Consider the following 20,798-nt stretch of genomic DNA (forward strand, 5'->3'; position numbering starts at 1 on the left):
TATAACATAAATATAATGTTTTTTTTTGACGTTTTTTAAAACGAAGATTGGAGTATGTTTTTCACGAAAATGCTATTTCAGTTTTTCTACTAAAAATGTCACATTGAGTTTGTTTAACGTAATTTTTTTGAAGCAATTTCTGAGTGAAAATTGTTTCTATACCACTTTTCTCGGTTTTCACACACACATGCAAACATATATGTATACATACACCTTTTTAAAAATATAAATATAATTTCTCTCTTTCTGGTAGGTAGATAGATAGATAGATAGATAGATAGATAGATAGATAGATAGATAGATAGATAGATAGATAGATAGATAGATAGATAGATAGATAGATAGATAGATAGATAGATGCATTACTGCATTACTTCTAAATTTGGTGGTCTGTGACAGTTCACTTTTCGCCAGAGGTTCTGCTCTTTGCATTTGTAATTTTTGCATTCACGTGTGGATGCTATAGGCTCTCTTGGAGGTACTTGAGGGCTAGACTCCAACCAAGCTCCACTCTGATCTAGCCAGGTCAAAGACTAAGCTTGAGTTGAGCCAGTGAGAGAGGGGCAGCGGTGTCACAGAATGCCTGAGTACATGTCACTTTGCGTCAGCATTAGTTACTGCAGGAGGCCCCCTTTCCTTTTGTCCTCCAGCTGACTGGAGTTCACAGGACCGGTGTGCGTATCTTCCACTCCACATCTCTGTCCTATATCGCTTTATGCCCCTTCTGCATGGCAAGAAGCTTCAAATGAGGTGAGATTTTGGCAGTCAGGTATGATTTAGTGATGGAAGGTCAAAATAACTGAGTATGGCTTCAGCTGACTGCATTTGGAAATATTATATTTTGGCACCAAAAAGCAGTACAGGGAAATTAATTTCACAGATATGTCATATTAGAAATACTTTCCACCTCACATTCCAGTCACATGAAATAACTGGGCTTGATTATATCACCGCTTTTTTTCCAATAAAAATAGACCCCTTGTTTAGTGTCACACATCACATGGTTGAAGTCCACATGAACACCAATCGAAACCTTTGTTTTGTGACACAGTTTCAGGCAGTGGGAGTGAATGAATACTAAATTAATCAGGACAGGGCCTGACGGCAGAACAAAAGCGTTCCTGATAGCAACAGCACAAAGGCGGATCACTTTTGAGTGGCACAATTTCACTTTTTTTTTGAATATCTGTTAAAATATATAGGCCTATTAAAAATAATTAAGTTCTTTTAAAATTGAATTTACTGTTTTATCTCTTAAAATGGTGAAAGTCAAAAAATTATATAAAAATAATTATATTTATAAAACAAAACAATAAATGATTAAATAAAATATAACATTTTAAAATAAAAAGTACTATGGACTGTCTATCTTTCCATGGTGTTTCTCTGCCTTCAGTCTGAGATGCTCCAGCATCACTTCAACCTTATATAGGAAAAAAAATAAAAATAATAATAACAAAGAATAATAAAATAAAATAAAAATATTATACAATACAAAACACTACAATTAAAATAAAAAAACTAAATAAAATAAATCTAAAGTGTGTACACCAATCAGATTTTTTTTTGGAGTCAATATACTTTTCAATAAATTCAATACACTTTTTGAAATGTATTTTTTATTTAGTTTATAATAAGTATGCATAAGAAAAGCCTTGATGTATCAACATGATATTTAAGTGCTTTTCAAGCTATTAAAACGGCCCTGGGTTCTCAGAGACCCCGGCTCAGAACTTGATGGTAAAAATGCAGCCTCAATTAACCACCATCACCGAACGTCTCCCAACACAGGTTAGTGATTATTCAGAGGGCAGTTGTATGTAGCAAGACCATGAGTTATTTTCCACAGGGGTGAGAACAGGTTACCGTTGGAGAAGCCTTTGCTATTTATAGCAGCTGTCAACAGCAGGCAGAGACTGCACGGCATACTAATTGGTTGCATTTGCAGGTAAGTCAGAGCTGTGCATCTCCTCCAGTCCCATTTGTGGGCAGCTGGGAGCACTGACCGTCCCCCGATACGATCTACTGGAGGATTATTTTTCACCCTCGTGGCTCTCAGATGCCATTTCAACAACTGCTTTCCACAGAAACTGATAATGAGAGATATGAAATGCATTTGCATACATGCTCACATTATTTAGACTATGCTTATCTCCTCCGTCAGCGATAAAAAGCCCTAATTTAGCTCACCAAATCGGCTGATCGGAGGATCCCGTATTCGCCGTGAGGCTCCAGCCGAAATCTGTAAATCGTTTCGCACTCAGCTCCAGAATTAGCCGCTCACTGCTTTCAGCACAGATGGCGTCATCCCCGCTCACTGCAAATGTCTCACATTCTAGTACAAGCACACTGACCTCTTCCTTAATCCTAATTAGGACTGCAGTTTCTGCCAAAGCCTTCTTCAAGAGCGGCAGTACAAGCGTGCGCGTTGAAACATAAAGAAAAACCTTGTCTTCTCTAACTTGTGACATTAAACAATATGAGATGGTGATGCGTCTGGATTTCACATGACGTCTTTACGATGATGGATTAGAGCAATACATACAAACGTCATTGCAGCCGGCCTGCGTGTTTATCTAAATAATGGGCTGTGACCAATACATAGGCGAATTGGGCTAAATCCCTGAGCAGGCTTAATAAAAACGAGAGTGAGCTGAAGTCTAAAGGACATTAACTCGTATATTCTCTCAGCTGTTAGAGTCCTAAAAGGGCCCAGGGCTGGAAACAACATCTATTGTTGAGCATGTGAATTGTGTAGCAAAACAGCCATGTGCGGATTGGCTGACAGCTGAATAATGCCACCCCACAGTCGCTGGAGACTTGTTGATTTAGCAGGGATATGCACATAATCCTCCTCACTTCCTGTTAAAAAAATATGCCCCAGAATGCAACTTGGTAGGTGAAAAGAGCACTCTGGGGGGTGACTCTTTGTATTGTTACGTTTCACAAATGTTATAAACATTTGGTGAAAAAATGTAAAAGTTTGTATGTACATCTTGGTCATTTTGAAAAGGTTATTTTAAGAAATTAGAAAAAGTTCTGTTGAGAATTTTACATTTTAAAACAATATTGTAAATGTAAATATATTAATAAAATAAAATAAATTACATAAAACACTACAATGGACTGGCCATCTTTCCATGGTGTTTCCCTGTATGGTCCAAAATGCTGGGATAGGATTTATTTATTTATTTATTTTTGTAAATGAAGCATGCTAACTTTTACTCACAATAATCTAACAAAAAAGTTATATAACATATTAAAACATATATACCCAAATGTGACCCTGGACCACAAAACCAGTCTTAAGTCACTGGGGTATATTTGCAGCAATAGCCAAAAATACATTGTATGGGTCAAAATTATTGATTTTTCTTTTATGCCAAAAATCATTAAGACATTAAGTAAAGATCATGTTCCATGAAGATATTTTGTAAATTGCCTACTGTAAATATATCAAATTTCTTATAACTTCAATCTTATAATTTCAAATAACTTAATTTTTGATTAGTAATATGCACTGCTAAGAATTTCATTTGGACAACTTTAAAGGCGATTTCTCAATATTTACATTTTTTGTTGCACCCTCAGATTCCAGATATTCAAATAGTTCTATCTCAGCCAAATATTGTTCTGTCATAACAAACCATACATCAATGGAAAGCTTATTTATTCAGCTTTCTCAATCTCAATGGTCACTTTCCAGGGTCACAAATAATAAATAAAATAAAATAAAAACAATAGAGTAAACAAGACAATATCTTGGTCTCTATAGAATCACACTCTCACTGAGTAGTCATTAAACCAGCAGCAGGAAGCCTATAAACTGGCCCCGTAGCAGCATTCACTCCTCTCTTCAAGATACAATCAGTGCTAAAACAGCAAGCCAAGCAAAAACCCCTGAACTCTCATTGTCTATTGTACAGCGCTGGCCCCCCATAGCATCTCTTGTTAATTGCCTTTTGTTTGCACTCTTGTACAAAAGCCATGTTGTGTAGTGCTACTCGCTGCTCTGAACAGTTGGAGCTGAAGTTGTTGCTGCTGTTACAAAAATCTTTACCTCTGCCACATGCATCTGTTATAAAATAGATTGCATTTAAAAATGAAATCAGTATGAAAATTGGCTGAAGAATAATGGTGGTTTGTATCAGTAGTCAATAGTCTTTTTTTTATTATTGTTCATGTCTTGCACACAATGTATTTTATTTTTTTAAATTAATACAATTTTCTCTTTACATCAAATTACTTTTCATAACTGGATTCGAATACAAATAGAAAAACAGCTTATATGCTGCTATACAAGTAGTAGAGTAAAAGGTATGTTCCTTCATGACCACTTCTCTCTTTTCATTTGCAAATGTGCAAATACAGGCCACATTCACTTCTGGCTCTATAACAACACCATAAAATATGCCTTCTCTCCCCAGCAACTTCGCTTTGCTTCAGTACCAATGATGAACTAGCACACAGGGTTTTAAATCAGGACCACAAACCCAATCAATCCATGAACACAGTTGTGCAAATACTGTATATAGCTGGTTATGCAAGCCTTTCATTTGGAAAACAGCCAAAAACACAGACGTTGAGGTTTTCAGCAACACTAAAATGCAGCACAAAGCCTGTTTATCTGAGTAAATTAATTAACATGAACAGTACTGTGACAGTCTTGCGGGCTTTTGAATCTCCAAAGGGTCTCTAATGTAAACGAGAGATGGTCTACTCTCAGTATGAATTATACTGTGTTTAACCGACTCGTTTGTTTGAGGAAGGCTTTTGGATCTGTTTTCTTTGATGTCAGATTAATGCTCATCCTCATGCCAGATCCAGAGAGGTAATGCAGACACGAGGGTCACTGATAATGTGTGTTGGTCTGAGACAAGAGACAACAGTTGAGTCAGTGATTGGACAGACACTGCAGGTGAGAGGTCAACCAGGGAAAGCTACTTTCAGGGCTGGATCGCCTTTCTACAACTGTTGCAACTTTCCTTGTTTGCCGATTGTAAGGGATTGTTCAGTCAAAATTGAAAATCATCATGTTCTGTTTTAAACCTATATGGCTATATATACCCACACACCTTTTTTTTTTCAAAGTAGTCTCTCATGTTCACCGAAGCTGCATATATTTGATCAAAATTATAGAGAAAACTGTGATATTGTGAAATATTATTACATTTTGAAATAGCTGCTCAATATGTTAATATATTTTAAACTTTGATGTATTCCTGTGAGGCAAAGCTGAATTTTCAGCAGCTGTTACTTCAGTCTTAAGTGTCACATGATCCTTCAGAAATCTTTATAATATGCTGATTTGAAGCTCAAGAAACATTTCTTATTATAGTCAATGTTAAAGATGGATGTGCAGGACTTTTTTTGTGGAAACATTTTATTTAGTGTTCTTGGATGAATAGAAAGTTCAAAAGAAGAGCATCTATTTGAAATAGAAATCTTTTATAACGTTATAAATGTTTACTGTCCCTTTTTATCAATTCAATTCATCCTTGCTGAATAAAAGTATTAATTTAAAATCTTTACTGATCCCAGACTTTTGAACAGCAGAGTATAATTTAAAAATATGAATGTTTTGGAGGCAGTGTGTAAACGTGATTGACACAACGTGAGGTTGTATTTATTTTTTAACGTGCGAAAATTTTGGATGAAAAATTCGGACTCAGTGTGCAGTGACCTTTACAGTCTGACATACTGTATGTCATATGAACCACTTTCATGATACTTTTATGCTATTTTTATGGCCTTTTGAAGCATTAATTCTCCAGACCCCATTCACTGTAATTGCATCAAAAAGACTTTTGTGTTTCACATTAGAAAAATATTTGTTAACACTTTAGTAAGGGACCAATTCTCACTATTAACTAGTTGCTTATTAGCATGCCTATTATTAACATATTGGCTGTTTATTAGTGCTTATAAAGCACATATTCTGCATGACAATATTCTACATCCCTAATCCTATCCTTTACCTAAACTTAACAACCTGTTAATAATCAACAAATTAGGAGTTTTTTGAAGCAAAATTCATAGTTAACAGTTGGTAATTAGCACAGATGAAGTGTGACCAAATATTCTTATGTAATCAAAATATTTATATAAATTCCATTATAAAACAGAAAGAATTTTATAGCTTGTACTGAGAAGCTTTGTGCATAAGCATCTTCAGTTTCATGTGTAAGACTGATCACTCCTCAGAGACTGATTGTCAACACTACCACAAATTAAAACAGTGAGAGTTTTGCATAAATCTGTAATATATACTTGTGCTTCACCTAAAAAAAAAGGCTGAGGAATTTAAAGAGAGCGAGTTAGGCTGAAACAACAAATGTTCGCAAAGGCATGCTTCAGACTCAAATAGTTCGCATACGCCGTCTAAGTGGCCAGAGAGGGAATGTTGCAGTAAAACAGGTGGGGTGAGAGTTGGGGGTTCACGGATCGGGACGCACACCATCTGAGCACTACGCAAGCAGTGACCTCCACAAAAGGAACCACTTCATCACCTGCTCAGGAAGATCCCCTCTTGTTTGGGAAACACTTTGCTCCTGCTCACTCGGCGAAAATGTGGAGCATTCGATGCCCATCCGCTTGCCCGGACATCTAAAACAAATGTGGACATTCCGTGCCAGGATGTAAAAGACTGACATCTTGATGCAACCACAGGAAAGCACATGATATCATGTGGCTGTAGCAGCGGAGCAACGGTGTGTACTTCTATTCAACAGTCAGATTCTGTTGCTCTTTTCCCCATTTGCAGATATGCCAGAAGCGTTAACACTTGCAAAAACAAACACAGCATATTTCAAATCATAAAATGTTCTTGGTTTTCCACAGAGGTTACATTAGAACTTGGACAGTGCTCACAATCCTTCATGATTTACCAACAGTGACATTTCAACTGCTTTGGCGCTTCATCAAGGCCCAGGAGGCCACGCTGATTAAGGATGGAGATTACAGACACATCTGATGTAAACATGACCAGTTTCAAAAGAATAAACCAGGGAAAGAACCACGTTTAAGGAGTGTGATGAAGACCTGATGGTCGAAATGTTGCTGTTAATAAATTAATTTGGAGCAGCTATTTTCAGTGTGCGGACTTCTCTCCTTTTTCTTTGTTCAAGTTCCTCAGTTGTCCTGCACCTGAGCCCGATCTGGGTGGTTGGGATGTGCATGCCTGTTTGACTTTTTTGATTCTTCAAAGAACCACGTTTACAAATGGAGCTTTAGCCAGAAGTATTCAAATAAAGCGAACCAGTTTAAATGGATAGTTCACCCAAGTATGTCATTAATTACTCACCCTTATGTCACTCCAAACCCCTAAGACCTTCGATCATCTTCGGGAACACAAATTAAGATATTTTTGATGAAATCCGAGAGCTTTCTGACCCTTCATAGACAGCAAAGGTCCTATCACAATCAAGGCACAGAAATGTAGTAAGGACATCGTTAAAATGGTCCATGTGACATCAATGGTTCAACAGTAATTGTACGAAGCTACGAGAACATTTTTTGTGCACAAAAATAACAACTTTATTCAAATATTTATTTTCTTCCGGGACAGTCCTCCACCATTATCGACACATGCTCATGGTGCTGCTGACGTAGATGGTGGAGGACTGTCCTGTAAGAGAAGAAATCATTGAATAAAGTCATTATTTTTGTTTTCTTTGTGCACAAAAATGTATTCTCGTATAAAATTTTTCTTTGTAAAATTACAGTTGAATCACTGATGTCACATGAACCATTTTAATGACGTCCTTACTACGTTTCTGTGCCTTGGTCGCGGTAGGACCTTTGCTGTCTATGGTGGGTCAGATACCCCCCTTCCACCAGCAGGATCCAGGTGCTAGTTCAGAGCCAGTGCTATTGCTGGTTCTTAGTTGGTTCGACTGGTGAGCCCTTTAAGAACCGGTTGCTTTTCCACAGGCTAGAGACCCAATACAGAGCCAGGTCTTACGTCACTGAATACATTTCATGTTTCGTTTCATTTCACTAGCGTAGCGTAGCGCCAAACACAACAGACTTGTTTGAGTGCATCGGCGCCACGCAGAACGATCGATCGATCGGCACACAACACACTAAAGCACCGCGAGAGCGATCCAAAAGCAGGCACCCCGATGCCTTACACCGACCGATCCGCGCAGCGCCGATCCATCCCGAACAAGCCTAAACAAACTATCAACAATGGCGGACGTTGCGTTGCTATTGATGTTCATGGCTTTGCGAACCTACATCGGCATCCAAACATGGCAAATCCAACGTGTTTGTGTTTAGCTGCTATTTCAAATATGGCGGTCCAAAGTTTCGTCTTGTTTGGTCACGGTAACCCCAGCCCCTGACGCAAGCGGTTCTTCCTTCTAGCCCAGCAATGTTTTGGTGCTACTTACGAAACGCTTTTCCTGGTTCGGAGCTGGTGCTTTGGGTGTCGAAAGACAAAGAACTGGTTTGAAACTAGGCTTTGGCTCTGAACCAGCACTGGAACTGCCTTGGTGGAAAAGGGGTAAGAGAGCTCTTGGATTTCATCAAAAATATCTTATCCTGAAGATGAACGAAGGTTTAATTATTGACTAAATTTTGTAAAGTAGGGATAGGTATTGATAGACATTTCCTGATTCATATGGGTATACTTCATTTACAATGTGCATTTAAAAGGTAAGTAATAATGATGCGAGGTAATGGTAACTATAATGGTACCTGTATGTTGACACATTAACCACTCTGTTTGAAACAGTGAATTCATCAGACTGATTCAAACTCCTGAGCTTATCAGTTTTGTACAATGGTACAAAATGTACAATGGTAGTACCGCATAGTTTTGATTCCCTAAAAAGGACCTTTTCATAAGAATCATTAGTTTATGTATTGGATGTTAACATGCATAGTTGAAAAAAAAAAATGAATCACGGAAAGAACCATGCTTACAAGTGAAGCTTGAACCAGAAGAATCGGAAAGTACGGCTGGGCATACAGTATATACACATTTCTTGATTTGATTCTGATTCCTAAGGGTATTTTTCAGTTGCAATGTTAATTTAAATGGTAAATGGTAATGTAATGTGAGGTAATGGTAACTGCTAGTTGTACTGAGAATTCATCAGAGTGATTCAAACTCCTAAGCTCGTCAGCTTTTTTAATGACTCATCAAAAGGACCCACTCAAAGGAGTAATTTGTTTTTTATTTGAATTACACTGGTTGTGCAGTATGGTTTTGATTCTCTAAAAAGAACCAGTTTATAAGACTCTATACCGTCCACGCAGGTGTTATTAATTGCAACCCATATGGACAATAGTGGAGCAGGCCATTTTAACACATACATTCAATTTGGCGGGCAAACTGAGGTAAAATATGGCTACTTTTGCTGAAAAACTGCAAATTCAGCAAAAAAAGTGGTGCAGGAAACACTGGCAAAGGATTGACAACCGATAAAGTGTGCATTCAACTGTTTTTATCAAGATCTCACAATTATCATCATCAAATGTTGGTGCATTCAAGCTAATCCACAAATGTAGAGCAGAGAAAACTACAGTAACACAACTCCACCTTTACTGTAAGGATTTATACACATTGCATACATTTTGCATCGGTTGATCCAGATGTGCGTGCCTGCCAATTCCTAATGTCCTGACCCGACTGCATGACGCTTATCTGCTTTAAGCCTTTGCTGTCCAGAGAGAATACAATGTAAACGCACTAATGAGGGTAGTTTTACGAGAGGAATAGTATTTCCTCAACTGCTGAAAATATCTGTCATTTTGGATAGCAGCAGATATAATTACCCCCGCATGATAAGTGTAACACATGCGATGTCTACTTCTGATAGACAACTGCACTCTATTTTCCTGAAATATGGCCAGATCAAACATCCAGCAAACTGATACAAGAATAAGTGCTTTACCCTACATTTTCTACCCCAAATTTGGTGTTTCCATTGCACTGATGGTCTTGACTTGTGCAAATATTCTCCCTCAGCAATAGGATGTTGCCCATAGACATATGAGGAATGATCTTGAGTGGTGCTGATAAGAAATAAAGCTGCATGGTTGCCCACTTCTGCATGAATGACTCTGTAGCAGAGAATTTGTTTCACTGTACATCTATAGCAGTTTCATCCGCTCAAAAATGGAGATTCCAAGTGAAAATTCCATGAATGTGCACAGAACCATAAGATCACTGTGCAGTGGAAAAGAGGAAAAAAAGAATCTATTCTCAACTTTGGGGAAAACTTTCACTTCTGAGGCATGCAATGGCTAAATGGGCTTGTACTTTCAAGGGACTAAGCTAAAAGGCATTATTTGTGTGTCTTGTTGGGCCTTATTTTTGCCATAAATTATTTGTTGTCTCTATTCTTTCTCTACTGTTTCATGTTTTAATATTTCAAGAAGCCACACATCAGTGTTCTCTTTGTTCTTCAGTCCACAGGACAACAAAGGGAAGCTGTAATTTAAGATACTACACAACACGTCCTCAGACAATGTGGCTTCCTGCCTCTTCTAGCTCAGCACTTTGAAATTAAACACAATAATCTAATCCACAAGAAGCGCACTGCAGAATGATAAAAATATGGTAAAAAATAGCAAACTTATTTTGCTACACAAAAGCAGAAAAAAAGAGAAAGTATTAAGTGTGCCTTGAGCTTGGAGGCAAATGACTGAAACTAAACTTCACAGAAATTCAATTGAAGCATCAGCATAACTAGAAATTCTCTGTCCTCTAAAAAGACAATTTATGCAAATGCCATTGCAGTTCAATACTTTCAGGAGTCAGAAATGATCATAGGGCATTAGGAAATATTGCTACAGCCAATCATTTCTACTATTTATGAGAACATCCCCCAGGCCATGCACACTCCCAGAGCTTTGCCAATGAAGAGGTCAAGTACAACAGATACAGGCTGTTAATGTAGTGCAATAATGCTAGCAAAAACACATCAGTGTATATCTAATACTAAATCGATACACAAACAAAATTATAATCCAGATCTTGCCTGAGCACTGCTACTCTAATATATACTGATATACACTTACATGAAACTATATTAAATCTATTGATAATGCATAAAAATGCATATGGAAAACATCTACCTTGCAATCTGTAATCTTGCTTATACTTAATTTTAAATGTATATATTAAATCAACGTTACAAAGCTACACTCTTGCATTCCTTCTGTATTTGTACTCTGTCTTGCTCGTGTTTCGGTAAACATCAACAACAGCAGCATCTTTTCCACTTCGGTTACAACAAGATCTTTTAATTACATCCAGCATTCTGGCATTGTTTCCGTATCTCTGCATGTTATTAGGACGTCTCAAGTCCCAGCAAATCTTCTTAAAGGCTACTGACTGATTAGTTTCCTGCAGGAAGCGTCTCATGGACCCTATCTTAGCGACTCCTTTTAAGGTCATTTTGGTGTACGCTGATATGCAGCGGTGATGTAAACACATAGCCTGTATTGTCTGCTATAGGGCAAATCTCTGAGATAACATGTTCGCCTTGGGACACCCTGAACAAACTGCTATGTATAACTGTCAGTTTTCAGAAAACAAGCAAAAAAAATACATTTTTGTCATGATACTTAGGCCCAATCCCATTTCTACCCCTTTTTCTACCCCAACCCCTCTGTTTCGCCCGTTCACAAGAGGGGGTAGGGGTGTCTTGATTCTCTTTTGGTTGGAGGCGTAGGGGTAAGGGTAGGGGCCAGATAGCCCTTCAAATTAAGATTTTTCAGGACCACACGTCAAATGAAGGGGTATAAGAATTATCTCAGCATAAACTGGCTACAGTGGCAACATGGCTGCCTAAGCGAACAAAAAGACCCATAAATGTAAGCAATTTTGGCATTAATAAAGCTTTTAAAGAAAAGTAATAATTTGATTTATGTTACATTCAATCGTGTGTTCATATTTACAGTCATGTTATTCAAAGAAATGTTGGCAAAAATAAATGCTAATGTTAAATCATTACTGACTGCATGATAGTGCCACAACATATTTTCATATCTGATCAGGGCGATAACCACAATAGACATTGAGGGGGACTAATCCTTGCAATAATTAGAAATTGCTAAAACTTTTTCTCAAATATTGCCAATTCACGAGAGAGAGAGAGACATAAAAGTCTGTGCATCTCTCTTTACAATGAGTGAGTTTACTTCAAAAACAGCTATATTATCCTCTCGTTGCTAGAAAATATAATGTAGCGATTCAGTATTTAAACTATGTTATTAATAAAATTTGCGGGGCAGCGTTGACAAGTTTCTTTGTTCCTGGGTGTGTGAGCTGTGTGTTCTGCGTGTGTGTGTCAGTAATCAAACTGTAATCAAAGGCTCTAATGCACACCAGTATATAGGTGTGTGTATTGTAGGGGCTAGATGACGTATAATTATGTGTAACGGTACAGTAGTGAGACTATACTACCCTACTCCTTGACACTCTGTAGGTGAAGGGGTATAAAATAGAATTGGAATTGGGCCTTAGGCTATAGAATAATAGAAGAACATGAATTACAAAGTAGGTTTACATTAAATATCACTCAAATTTACATTTTTGATTTCATTGAACACAAGAAGTATGTGTTTTTGAAGAATGGTTTAACTGTTTTTCCCAATACAACAAAAGTCAATGGGGTCCAAAACAACAGTCCATTGACATTCAATGTAAGAACAAAAAACAGACGCTTTTTTAAAAACCTTCTTTTGTATTCTACAGAAGAAAGAACGCCATACATGTTTGTGCAACGACATGAGGATAAGTAAATGACAACAGAATTGTAATTTTGGTTGATCTATCCCTTTAATTTTCATTCTCATAAATAGGAAACCACTATACTCATAAAAACCACATTGGCCACATTGGCCAACTAATTGGCGTCATGATTGAAATGCTTTATTGTCAGTAAACAGTTGCTTAACAGCTTTATCCATAAAACCATTAGTCAAAACAAACCAATTCTGTCTATGAAATATACTATACATACATAGGCTTATATACACACCTCTGAGCCACTGGGTGGGAAGATCTCGACCAATGTCTGGCATAATGACAAATATCCCAGGCACTTACTTGTTCAGGACACACTCTCAAATCCACAACAGCTGTACTCAGCGCATACTATTGCAAAGTTCATTTAAGTTTTGAGGCCACTGGAGGAATCAAACATCCCTTTCAAAACATAGGCAAACCATTAAGCTTGTATTTAAGAGTAACTTGCTTTTTACAGTCTGACTTTGCTGTGCATAAAGTCTATGGGGGAGCTACAATGATGGTAATCTGACTTGAAAAAAGACTTTTAAGTTTTATCTTAATCTTTAAATACAGACGCTCAGATTTAATATCATTTTGTGAATCAGATGGCATCTTGAAATAGATCTAATTCGCCAGTGGCTGTCATAAAAAGTTCAAGCTCAGCTTTAAGGGTTGCCTGGTTTTATTTTCAAACTCATCCCTGTTAACTTAGCAAGTAAGTGCGAGAAGCGTTATGAGGTGGCCTTAAAGCCGGCCCGCCAGATGGTCTGAGCGCAATCTGTCAGTGCAATCTGACCAGTTGGCTAAACGCATACAACAAATCTGGTGCTAATGGTGGGTTTTAACCCAGAGTGGAGTTACACTGCAAATAAGATTCTCATTAAGGTTGCTCCATTTTTGTTGCCTTAATTTATCAACTGCTAATCATTCTTTGATACAGTGAGTGGAGGCACTATTTTAAAACAGGCATTTTGCAGCTATTGCTCTTTAAAATATATAGGCTTAAAGGCACTACAAATGGAAATCGTTAAAAAATGATATGAAATAGGCTAGGGTAATACATTTTCTCATTCCTGGTGAACAGCTGTGCGAACCCAATGAAAAAGTGGGCTGTCGAGCAGGGGATAAATTGTTCTTATGATTGACTGTATGCGGGTCTGACTAGAGTCATAAAAATGACAAAGCATAATTTGATGGAGAGACAATAAATCCAAGTGGATGAGCTGTTTGTTGATATAGTTTCGTATCATGTATCGGAGTTTCTTGTACAGCCACACATCATCTCCCACAGTCACTAACCTCAAAAATTAGCTCTTGCTTGTGTGAACTTCTCAGTATTTGGAAATGTAAAAATCTGTCAAGCTCATCATCTTATTCCCTCAAAACCTCTGTTGAAACAGTCAACAAATGCATTTGCGGGTCTTTTGTTATCACCATACCGAAGTCATCTGCTCTTCATAGCAGTCGCTTTAGAACTTGATATCTGCTGTAAGGGATTCAAATCATCGTCACCAAGGTGAATCGTGGGATTTAGTCTGTTCTATCTGTCAACATTTGTACTTGTGATAGCGAACATCAAATACAAGGTGTGCAAATGGCAGATGTTTTAGCTGGGAGGAACTCAGTGAAGATGCCACTCCATTTAACTGAGACAAAGATCTTATATCGAACTGTTTTCTGTCCTTACACATCATTAGATGCATGAGACACAAGGCAGTGGAATAAAGAAAAGTTTTTAATCTGAGCAGTGCATTTTTAGAATGACATGTCACGCACCAGATGCTGCAAAGACGTCAGACACAAGAACAACAGCATGTTTACATAGAAAAATAACTGAAAAGCAGCACAGTGAAATGCAAAAACGCATTCTGTTTGAACACCACCTTAATCTATATGTGACTGATATAAAAACAACAGAAAATATGACAGTTAGAATTTCAGTTATTATCATGTCAGTCCTATTCAAACTATTACTGTCGTATGCATTTGTGAGCCTATAAACAGTTTCCATAGAGAGCCCAGCATTTGATTCCAGCGGCTGTCAGATGATCTGTTGCATATTTCTATTTTTAGCAATAATAATTACCTTTGTGATTACATTAAAAATCAAGGTTCAATTTGAATTCGTTCCATACACGTAACAAGTCTATCTGAAAATGAAAACTGAAGGGGAGAGAGACACTCATTATCTCAGTCCCTGAAATGGGCTAATAAGAAATTATTGCATGAAGATGACAGTATCCAACTGATTCACTCTGGAGCTATTCACCTACTGGGAAAGACAAAGTTGAGAAAAAAATTGCACAGTCTTTTCCTTCGGAAGGATGTGACAAAATAGAAATCAGTGACAGGATGTTATCTAAAAAGTCTTCAGTATTCACAAATTATCACCCAAACTTGGAATGAATAAAGAAGAACTGTATCGGTGAAGTTGAAAATATACAAATACTAATTATGTATTATGATAATTAAATGCATTGTTTTAGAAATACCAGTCACGAGACAAAAATCAAATATAATAAAAAAAGGAAGACACAACTGTTTCAAGGGATAATTCCAAAATGACCCTAAGAGAACAAATTAAACCCATTTTTTTTCTTTCACTTTATGATAAAAATTACACTCTTTCAAAATATCTACTTTTGTGCTCCAAGAAAAAAGAAAGTCAGGAATGACACGAAATATAAATAAAAGTGGGGTCTGTCCTAATCCTGCTCCTTTGCACGGGCTCCAGTTTATCCAGCACAGCAGTCAGGAACTATTTTGATCAATGCCCATCTTACACATGGAACTCTTATTGACATTTAGGGAATGCACATTCCTGACTTGCGAATCTGTTAGTTCTAGGCTTTCCCTTCCACATCTGTCACTGCTTACCAAAAGATACAAATTAATAAAAAGCAGGATAAGCAACACCTTTCATGTTTCTTTCAGAGGGATTTCCATTTCATAAAAATCTCTTAGAATTCCTTTTTACACTTTTATTTAAATGACTTAGTTTTTAATACTTAAAATGCTTGTTCTTAAAATGTTTTGTTCTCTTTCCATCAGCTTCACCTCTGCGTGTCTGTTATTACGCATATGAAGTGAATGAATTCTGACGGCTTCTGTTTGTGGGTGAGCATTCCACATTTGTTCTCAATGCTGAGTTTCTGTGGTGGGCTGAGTGGGACATATTTCAGCTTCGTGTCAGGGGGGTCCTCCATTCACTCGCACCCACAGCCGCTCAGCTGTTTCTGCACGTTACTCCGGGCTACTCCGTCTGGCTGACCGGACATGTGCTGTTTTCCTGTTGCTCAAAGACTCAGCATGTTTCATCACGACAGCCTGCCTGTCCTGGTACCCATGCGGATTACGTTGGGACCCCCTGTCTGGAATTTTTCCCATGATAAACTGCCTTTAGAAACACAAGATGCTGTTTACAACATACTTTTCTCATGCGGTACCTTCCAGCTAAAACAAACATAAGCATGTGCGGAAGGGCAACATGTCTTTGTCCACAACAGCCCTGGGTGAAGAACACAGAGAACGGCTATCTTTTCCGTGCATATTTCTCTCTGTCGCTTACTGAACACATCAAATATGTCAGCTTGTAACTGATGGACATGCCCAGAAGGTCCAGCATGCTTTTCATGAACCCCCAGAAAGCCATTTGCTGGGAAGCAGCGGGTGGAAGAGAAAGCACGCTCAGCCTTCTAGGGACAAGCTATCACTTTCACTGTTTTTCAGTATTTAAGCTGTATTTAATCACATCTGAAGTACTAACCTCATGAACAGACAATTATCAGGATTTTCATAGGTGACACAATGGTGAATATGTTTTACTGTGTCACAACTCCACATTTCTCCAAAAGTCTGAAGCGTTCGCTGCATGTGGACTAAAATGGAAGTCTACCACTCGTCCAAGCATTCATCTAAAATATGGGGTGTGATCTCAACCTTTGTACTATTCCTGAATCTATTTTATCCTATCCAGAAAAGCATATCTTGGCACCAAATGTGCTGGCAAAAGACACCGGAGAGTTTCTACTGTACAAATACACTCCAGAGACTAGACAGAGGCTTTTAAACATATAAGGTATAACAAAGCACAGAGACACTTCTTTTGGCATAGACTTTCAGTTGTTCTGTTGATGAGATGACTTACATTGTAAAGTACTTTTAATCCAAATTAAACTACACTGACTGAAAAATTCTATGGAACTCAGAGTTATGCTTAAAATTGCATGTTTTAAAAAAAATTAACATGGTCACTAATGTAAAGTGTTACATTTTAAAACTAGTCAAATATTTATATTTAAATGACTACTAGTACTGAATTTGCAATACAAATTTTAAACACTGTTCCCTTTCTCAAAAACATAAATTAATTAAATAATGAAGAGACAACTAGTCATGACAACAGTAATTGAGAATCAGAAAGATAATACATTTTAGAGTATGTATACAACACAAGGCAGACTTACCAGCAGTATTTAGTACTTTAGTCTATAATTAAGCCAATCAGCACTCTAGAATAATCACAGGAGATGTGCAGTTTCCACAAGTTCCACAACAGTTTCCACAGTTTTTAAAGGTTAAAGTTAACCTTTAAAAAAGGTCTTTCAAATCAAACAAATGTAATAGAGAAAAACGGAAAATAAAAATCACATGACCTGAATAACCGAAAGAGCTTACACTGGCTTCAAAATCGAATTCAACACACTGTCAATATTAATTATTTAGGCTACAACATCGAAGCTACTGATTATTTTCAGTCCACAGAAAGAAAACAAACCTCATCTTCTGACTGAACTTAATTAAGATATTGGTCTAGACTGAGTCTGAAACCTCTGATTAAATTATAGGACAAAAATATGCCATCTTTTTAATTACTTCCCCGAGCCCTAAACTTAAGACCGAAGTATTGTGCAGACCGAAGGCAATATGCGGTTCAAAGCGCGCCGCCTGATCCCCTCTCTTTAATAGGCTACTTGTTCCATGCCAGTTTCTAATCGTTACAAACACCCCAAACTAACGAAAACGTTACCGTTTTGAAAAAGCAAAATGGAAAAAACACCACCACCAAAACACTACTCAGTTCTCATTTGTTTATGCCATTTCAAAAACTTTTAAAGCGTGAACAAAGAACTGAGCCGAATGGTCCAGTGAATCAAAACAGCGCGAAAACAACTTTTATGTGAGTTTTATGGGATTATAAAGGCTGAGCTTTAAAAGCAATATGTATACCTAACCATGTAACCTGTAGAATAAGAAAATTATAGAGGCGTGCGGATTTATTTATGGTTAGTTGAACAAACACGCAGCGCGGGATGCGAGTCTCAGCCGCGAGAGAAAACTAAAACCTCAAGCTCACGCCGCGAAACACGGCACATCCACACCAAAATGTTACTTTTATCCCACTTTGGATTCAACAGCCACATCTAAATTCTTATCTAAAAGAGCTAACGGGTTAGCTCAATAGTTTAGTTGGCTTGAAGAGACGAGCACTTCTGTGAAACTGAAACGGACGTTAACTGAAACACATTTCAAGAACTTTTGCTTCTTCTACAAAGAAAGTATAAAAGTGTGGGGATGCGTACTCACATTGCATGGAAAGGAGAAGCAGAACGCAAGCCAGTGGTGTTAACGCCATCTTGGAGTCGATGAAATGTTCGGTTTAGCTGTACATGCGCAAAGTAAAGGGCTTTAGGAGAGGATGGAGAGGGCTCGTGCTCACCGACAGAAGTGTGTGTGTGAGAGAGAGAGAGAGAGAGAGAGGGGCAAGTCGACCTATTGTGTTGGGTTTCTATGACTACAAACAGCATCATCGTCATGAATATTCAAGATTTTTTTAGGATATGGCTGAAGTTGCTCCAGTTCCTATACTGGAGCATCATGTTTTTATAGTTATGCTAACAAATCAGAATCAGAATCAGAATGAGCTTTACTGGCCAAGTATGTTTACACATACAAGGAATTTGTTGTAGTGACAGAAGCTCCACAGTGCAACAGAAAGACAGCAACAGGACAGGACATAGAATAACAACAGATAACCAAATAGGCAATGTACGAAGCAGCAAAAACACAATATATAATATAGACAACTATGTATGTACAGGTCAAGTATGTGCAAATTAGAAATGAGAAAATAAAAATAAAATTAGTGAGTGTGGTGAATGGATAGTGTATTATAGTTGTTTGTTCCACGTTTATTGTTGAAGCATAAATTAGTTATGATCATTTATTACTGCTCAGAATATCACATATGACAGACTACCTAAGCATTTTAAACTCTAATACACACTATTTGAAATGACTTTACATATTTCCAGTCTAATTTCTCATTGTTTTATTATATTTCACAAATGATCAAGAGGGAAACACGGGCCAAGAAAAATTTGAATGTGCTTGAATGTGCACTTGCAGTGTACTTTTTTTGTGCAACTGTCCCCAGATCTTAAAAGTAGCAAATGTATAATGTAATATTAATTAAATAAACGGCCATTTGAGTGTACTTAAAGATACTATACTTTCATTACTTTGATTCTTAATACATTTAAATTCACTTTTTAATACTTTCAAATTAAATGATTTAGTTTTAAAGTAGGCCTACATTTCATTCATTATGTTTTAATAATCTTTTGTCATGCTATAAAGTACACTAATTTAATTTGTCAACTGACATATAAAGCACATATCAAGTACTCCAGTGTGTAAATATACTTTAGTTACATCTTTATCTTTACAAATGTATAATTAAAAATATAGGTCATTTAAATAGATGGCATACACGTTTAAACAGAATTGACATTAAAGTATATTTTGGTTTACCATATACTTGCCAGTATTCAGCAGTACACTTTAATCATATTTAAGACAGCAAGTGATTATGAAATTATACTTCCACAAGTATGTCAAAAACACATTCTTAAGTTCAACTTAAATAATAATACAATTAAAATTTTTTTAACATGTATTTGTGTCTGAAAACATTACTTTCAGTTCACACTTTGCACTTAAGTATATTATTTTAAAGTATATTATTTCTGTAATAAATACTCTTAAAATGTATGCCAAAGTGTGCTTCTTTTTCACAAGGGCAGTCTAGTTCAGGGTTTTCCCTATAGTCTGTATTGTATTTTGCCATACAATGTGTTGGAAATCAAGCACAGTATTGAACTTTGAGAAGCACACATAATCTTAAAGTAAATTTCAGGATTTCAATCTGCACAAAATACCACAGCATTAGTTAATAACTGATGTTATCACAATCTGTTTATGTGAATCTGTCTGATGGAAAGGATAGAGTGTGTGTGTTTGTGTGCGACCATTTCAGCAAAAAATCATTCCAGTGTCTGACAAAGGGAGATAAGAGCAAATCCTGAAGGCTTAGGGCACATTATGTTTTTTCCAATTCCAGACATTATCGACTACAAGGACATTATTCAAAGCAAGAAACTCTAGCTTTGCCAACCACTCGCAGCACTTTGACACATACTAAGAGATGTCGTTCAGTATGAAACCAATGTGTTGGGAAGTGATTATAGTGGGGCTGAAGACGAAGAGATATCAAGGCAGTGTATTTATATCTTGATGTTCTATCTTTTATATGGAGGGTATAACAGTCAAGGCCACTCACATCCAATGTCACTCTTGTTTGACAAGAAATATAAATAAATAATACAAATTATTAAATAAAAAAGACATTTAAAATTACATTTACAGGACGACCACAAGCTGTAAAAGGACACAGACTAAGTATCATATGGACATATTGTATTAAATAGATATATTTGTTTACACACATTCGCTACTTACTACTACTGGTTGCAAGCTCCAGAAACTGAATTGTTTATTAAATTTTTCCTCAAAAAAATAAATAAAAAATAAATTTTTATCACTATATATATATATATATATATATATATATATATATATATATATATATCAGTAAATCAGTGCAGCACCCGTCAGAGCTCCATTAAGTCAACATAAATGTTCAGCAAAAATAATCTGATTTAAAATGACATTATCCTACACGTTATTAGAAAATAGCCATAAAAATAGC

At 36.9% G+C, this 20,798-nt stretch overlaps 1 protein-coding gene across 1 annotated transcript in view; it reads right to left on the reverse strand.

The window, feature by feature from the left end:
• LOC306862593 (junctional adhesion molecule 3B) overlaps positions 1-18,485 on the reverse strand; it is a 30,469-nt gene extending 11,984 nt beyond the window's left edge. Inside the window, exon 1 of the mRNA XM_079405484.1 lies at positions 18,335-18,485. Within this exon, the coding sequence (XP_079261610.1) occupies positions 18,335-18,383 (49 nt within the window). The 5' untranslated portion in view covers positions 18,384-18,485. The remainder of the gene's footprint in view (positions 1-18,334) is intronic.
• Between the last annotated feature and the right edge of the window lie 2,313 nt (positions 18,486-20,798).

The sequence above is a fragment of the Barbus barbus genome (assembly GCF_936440315.1).
Source record: "Barbus barbus genome assembly, chromosome: 43".
Lineage (NCBI taxonomy): Eukaryota > Metazoa > Chordata > Actinopteri > Cypriniformes > Cyprinidae > Barbus > Barbus barbus.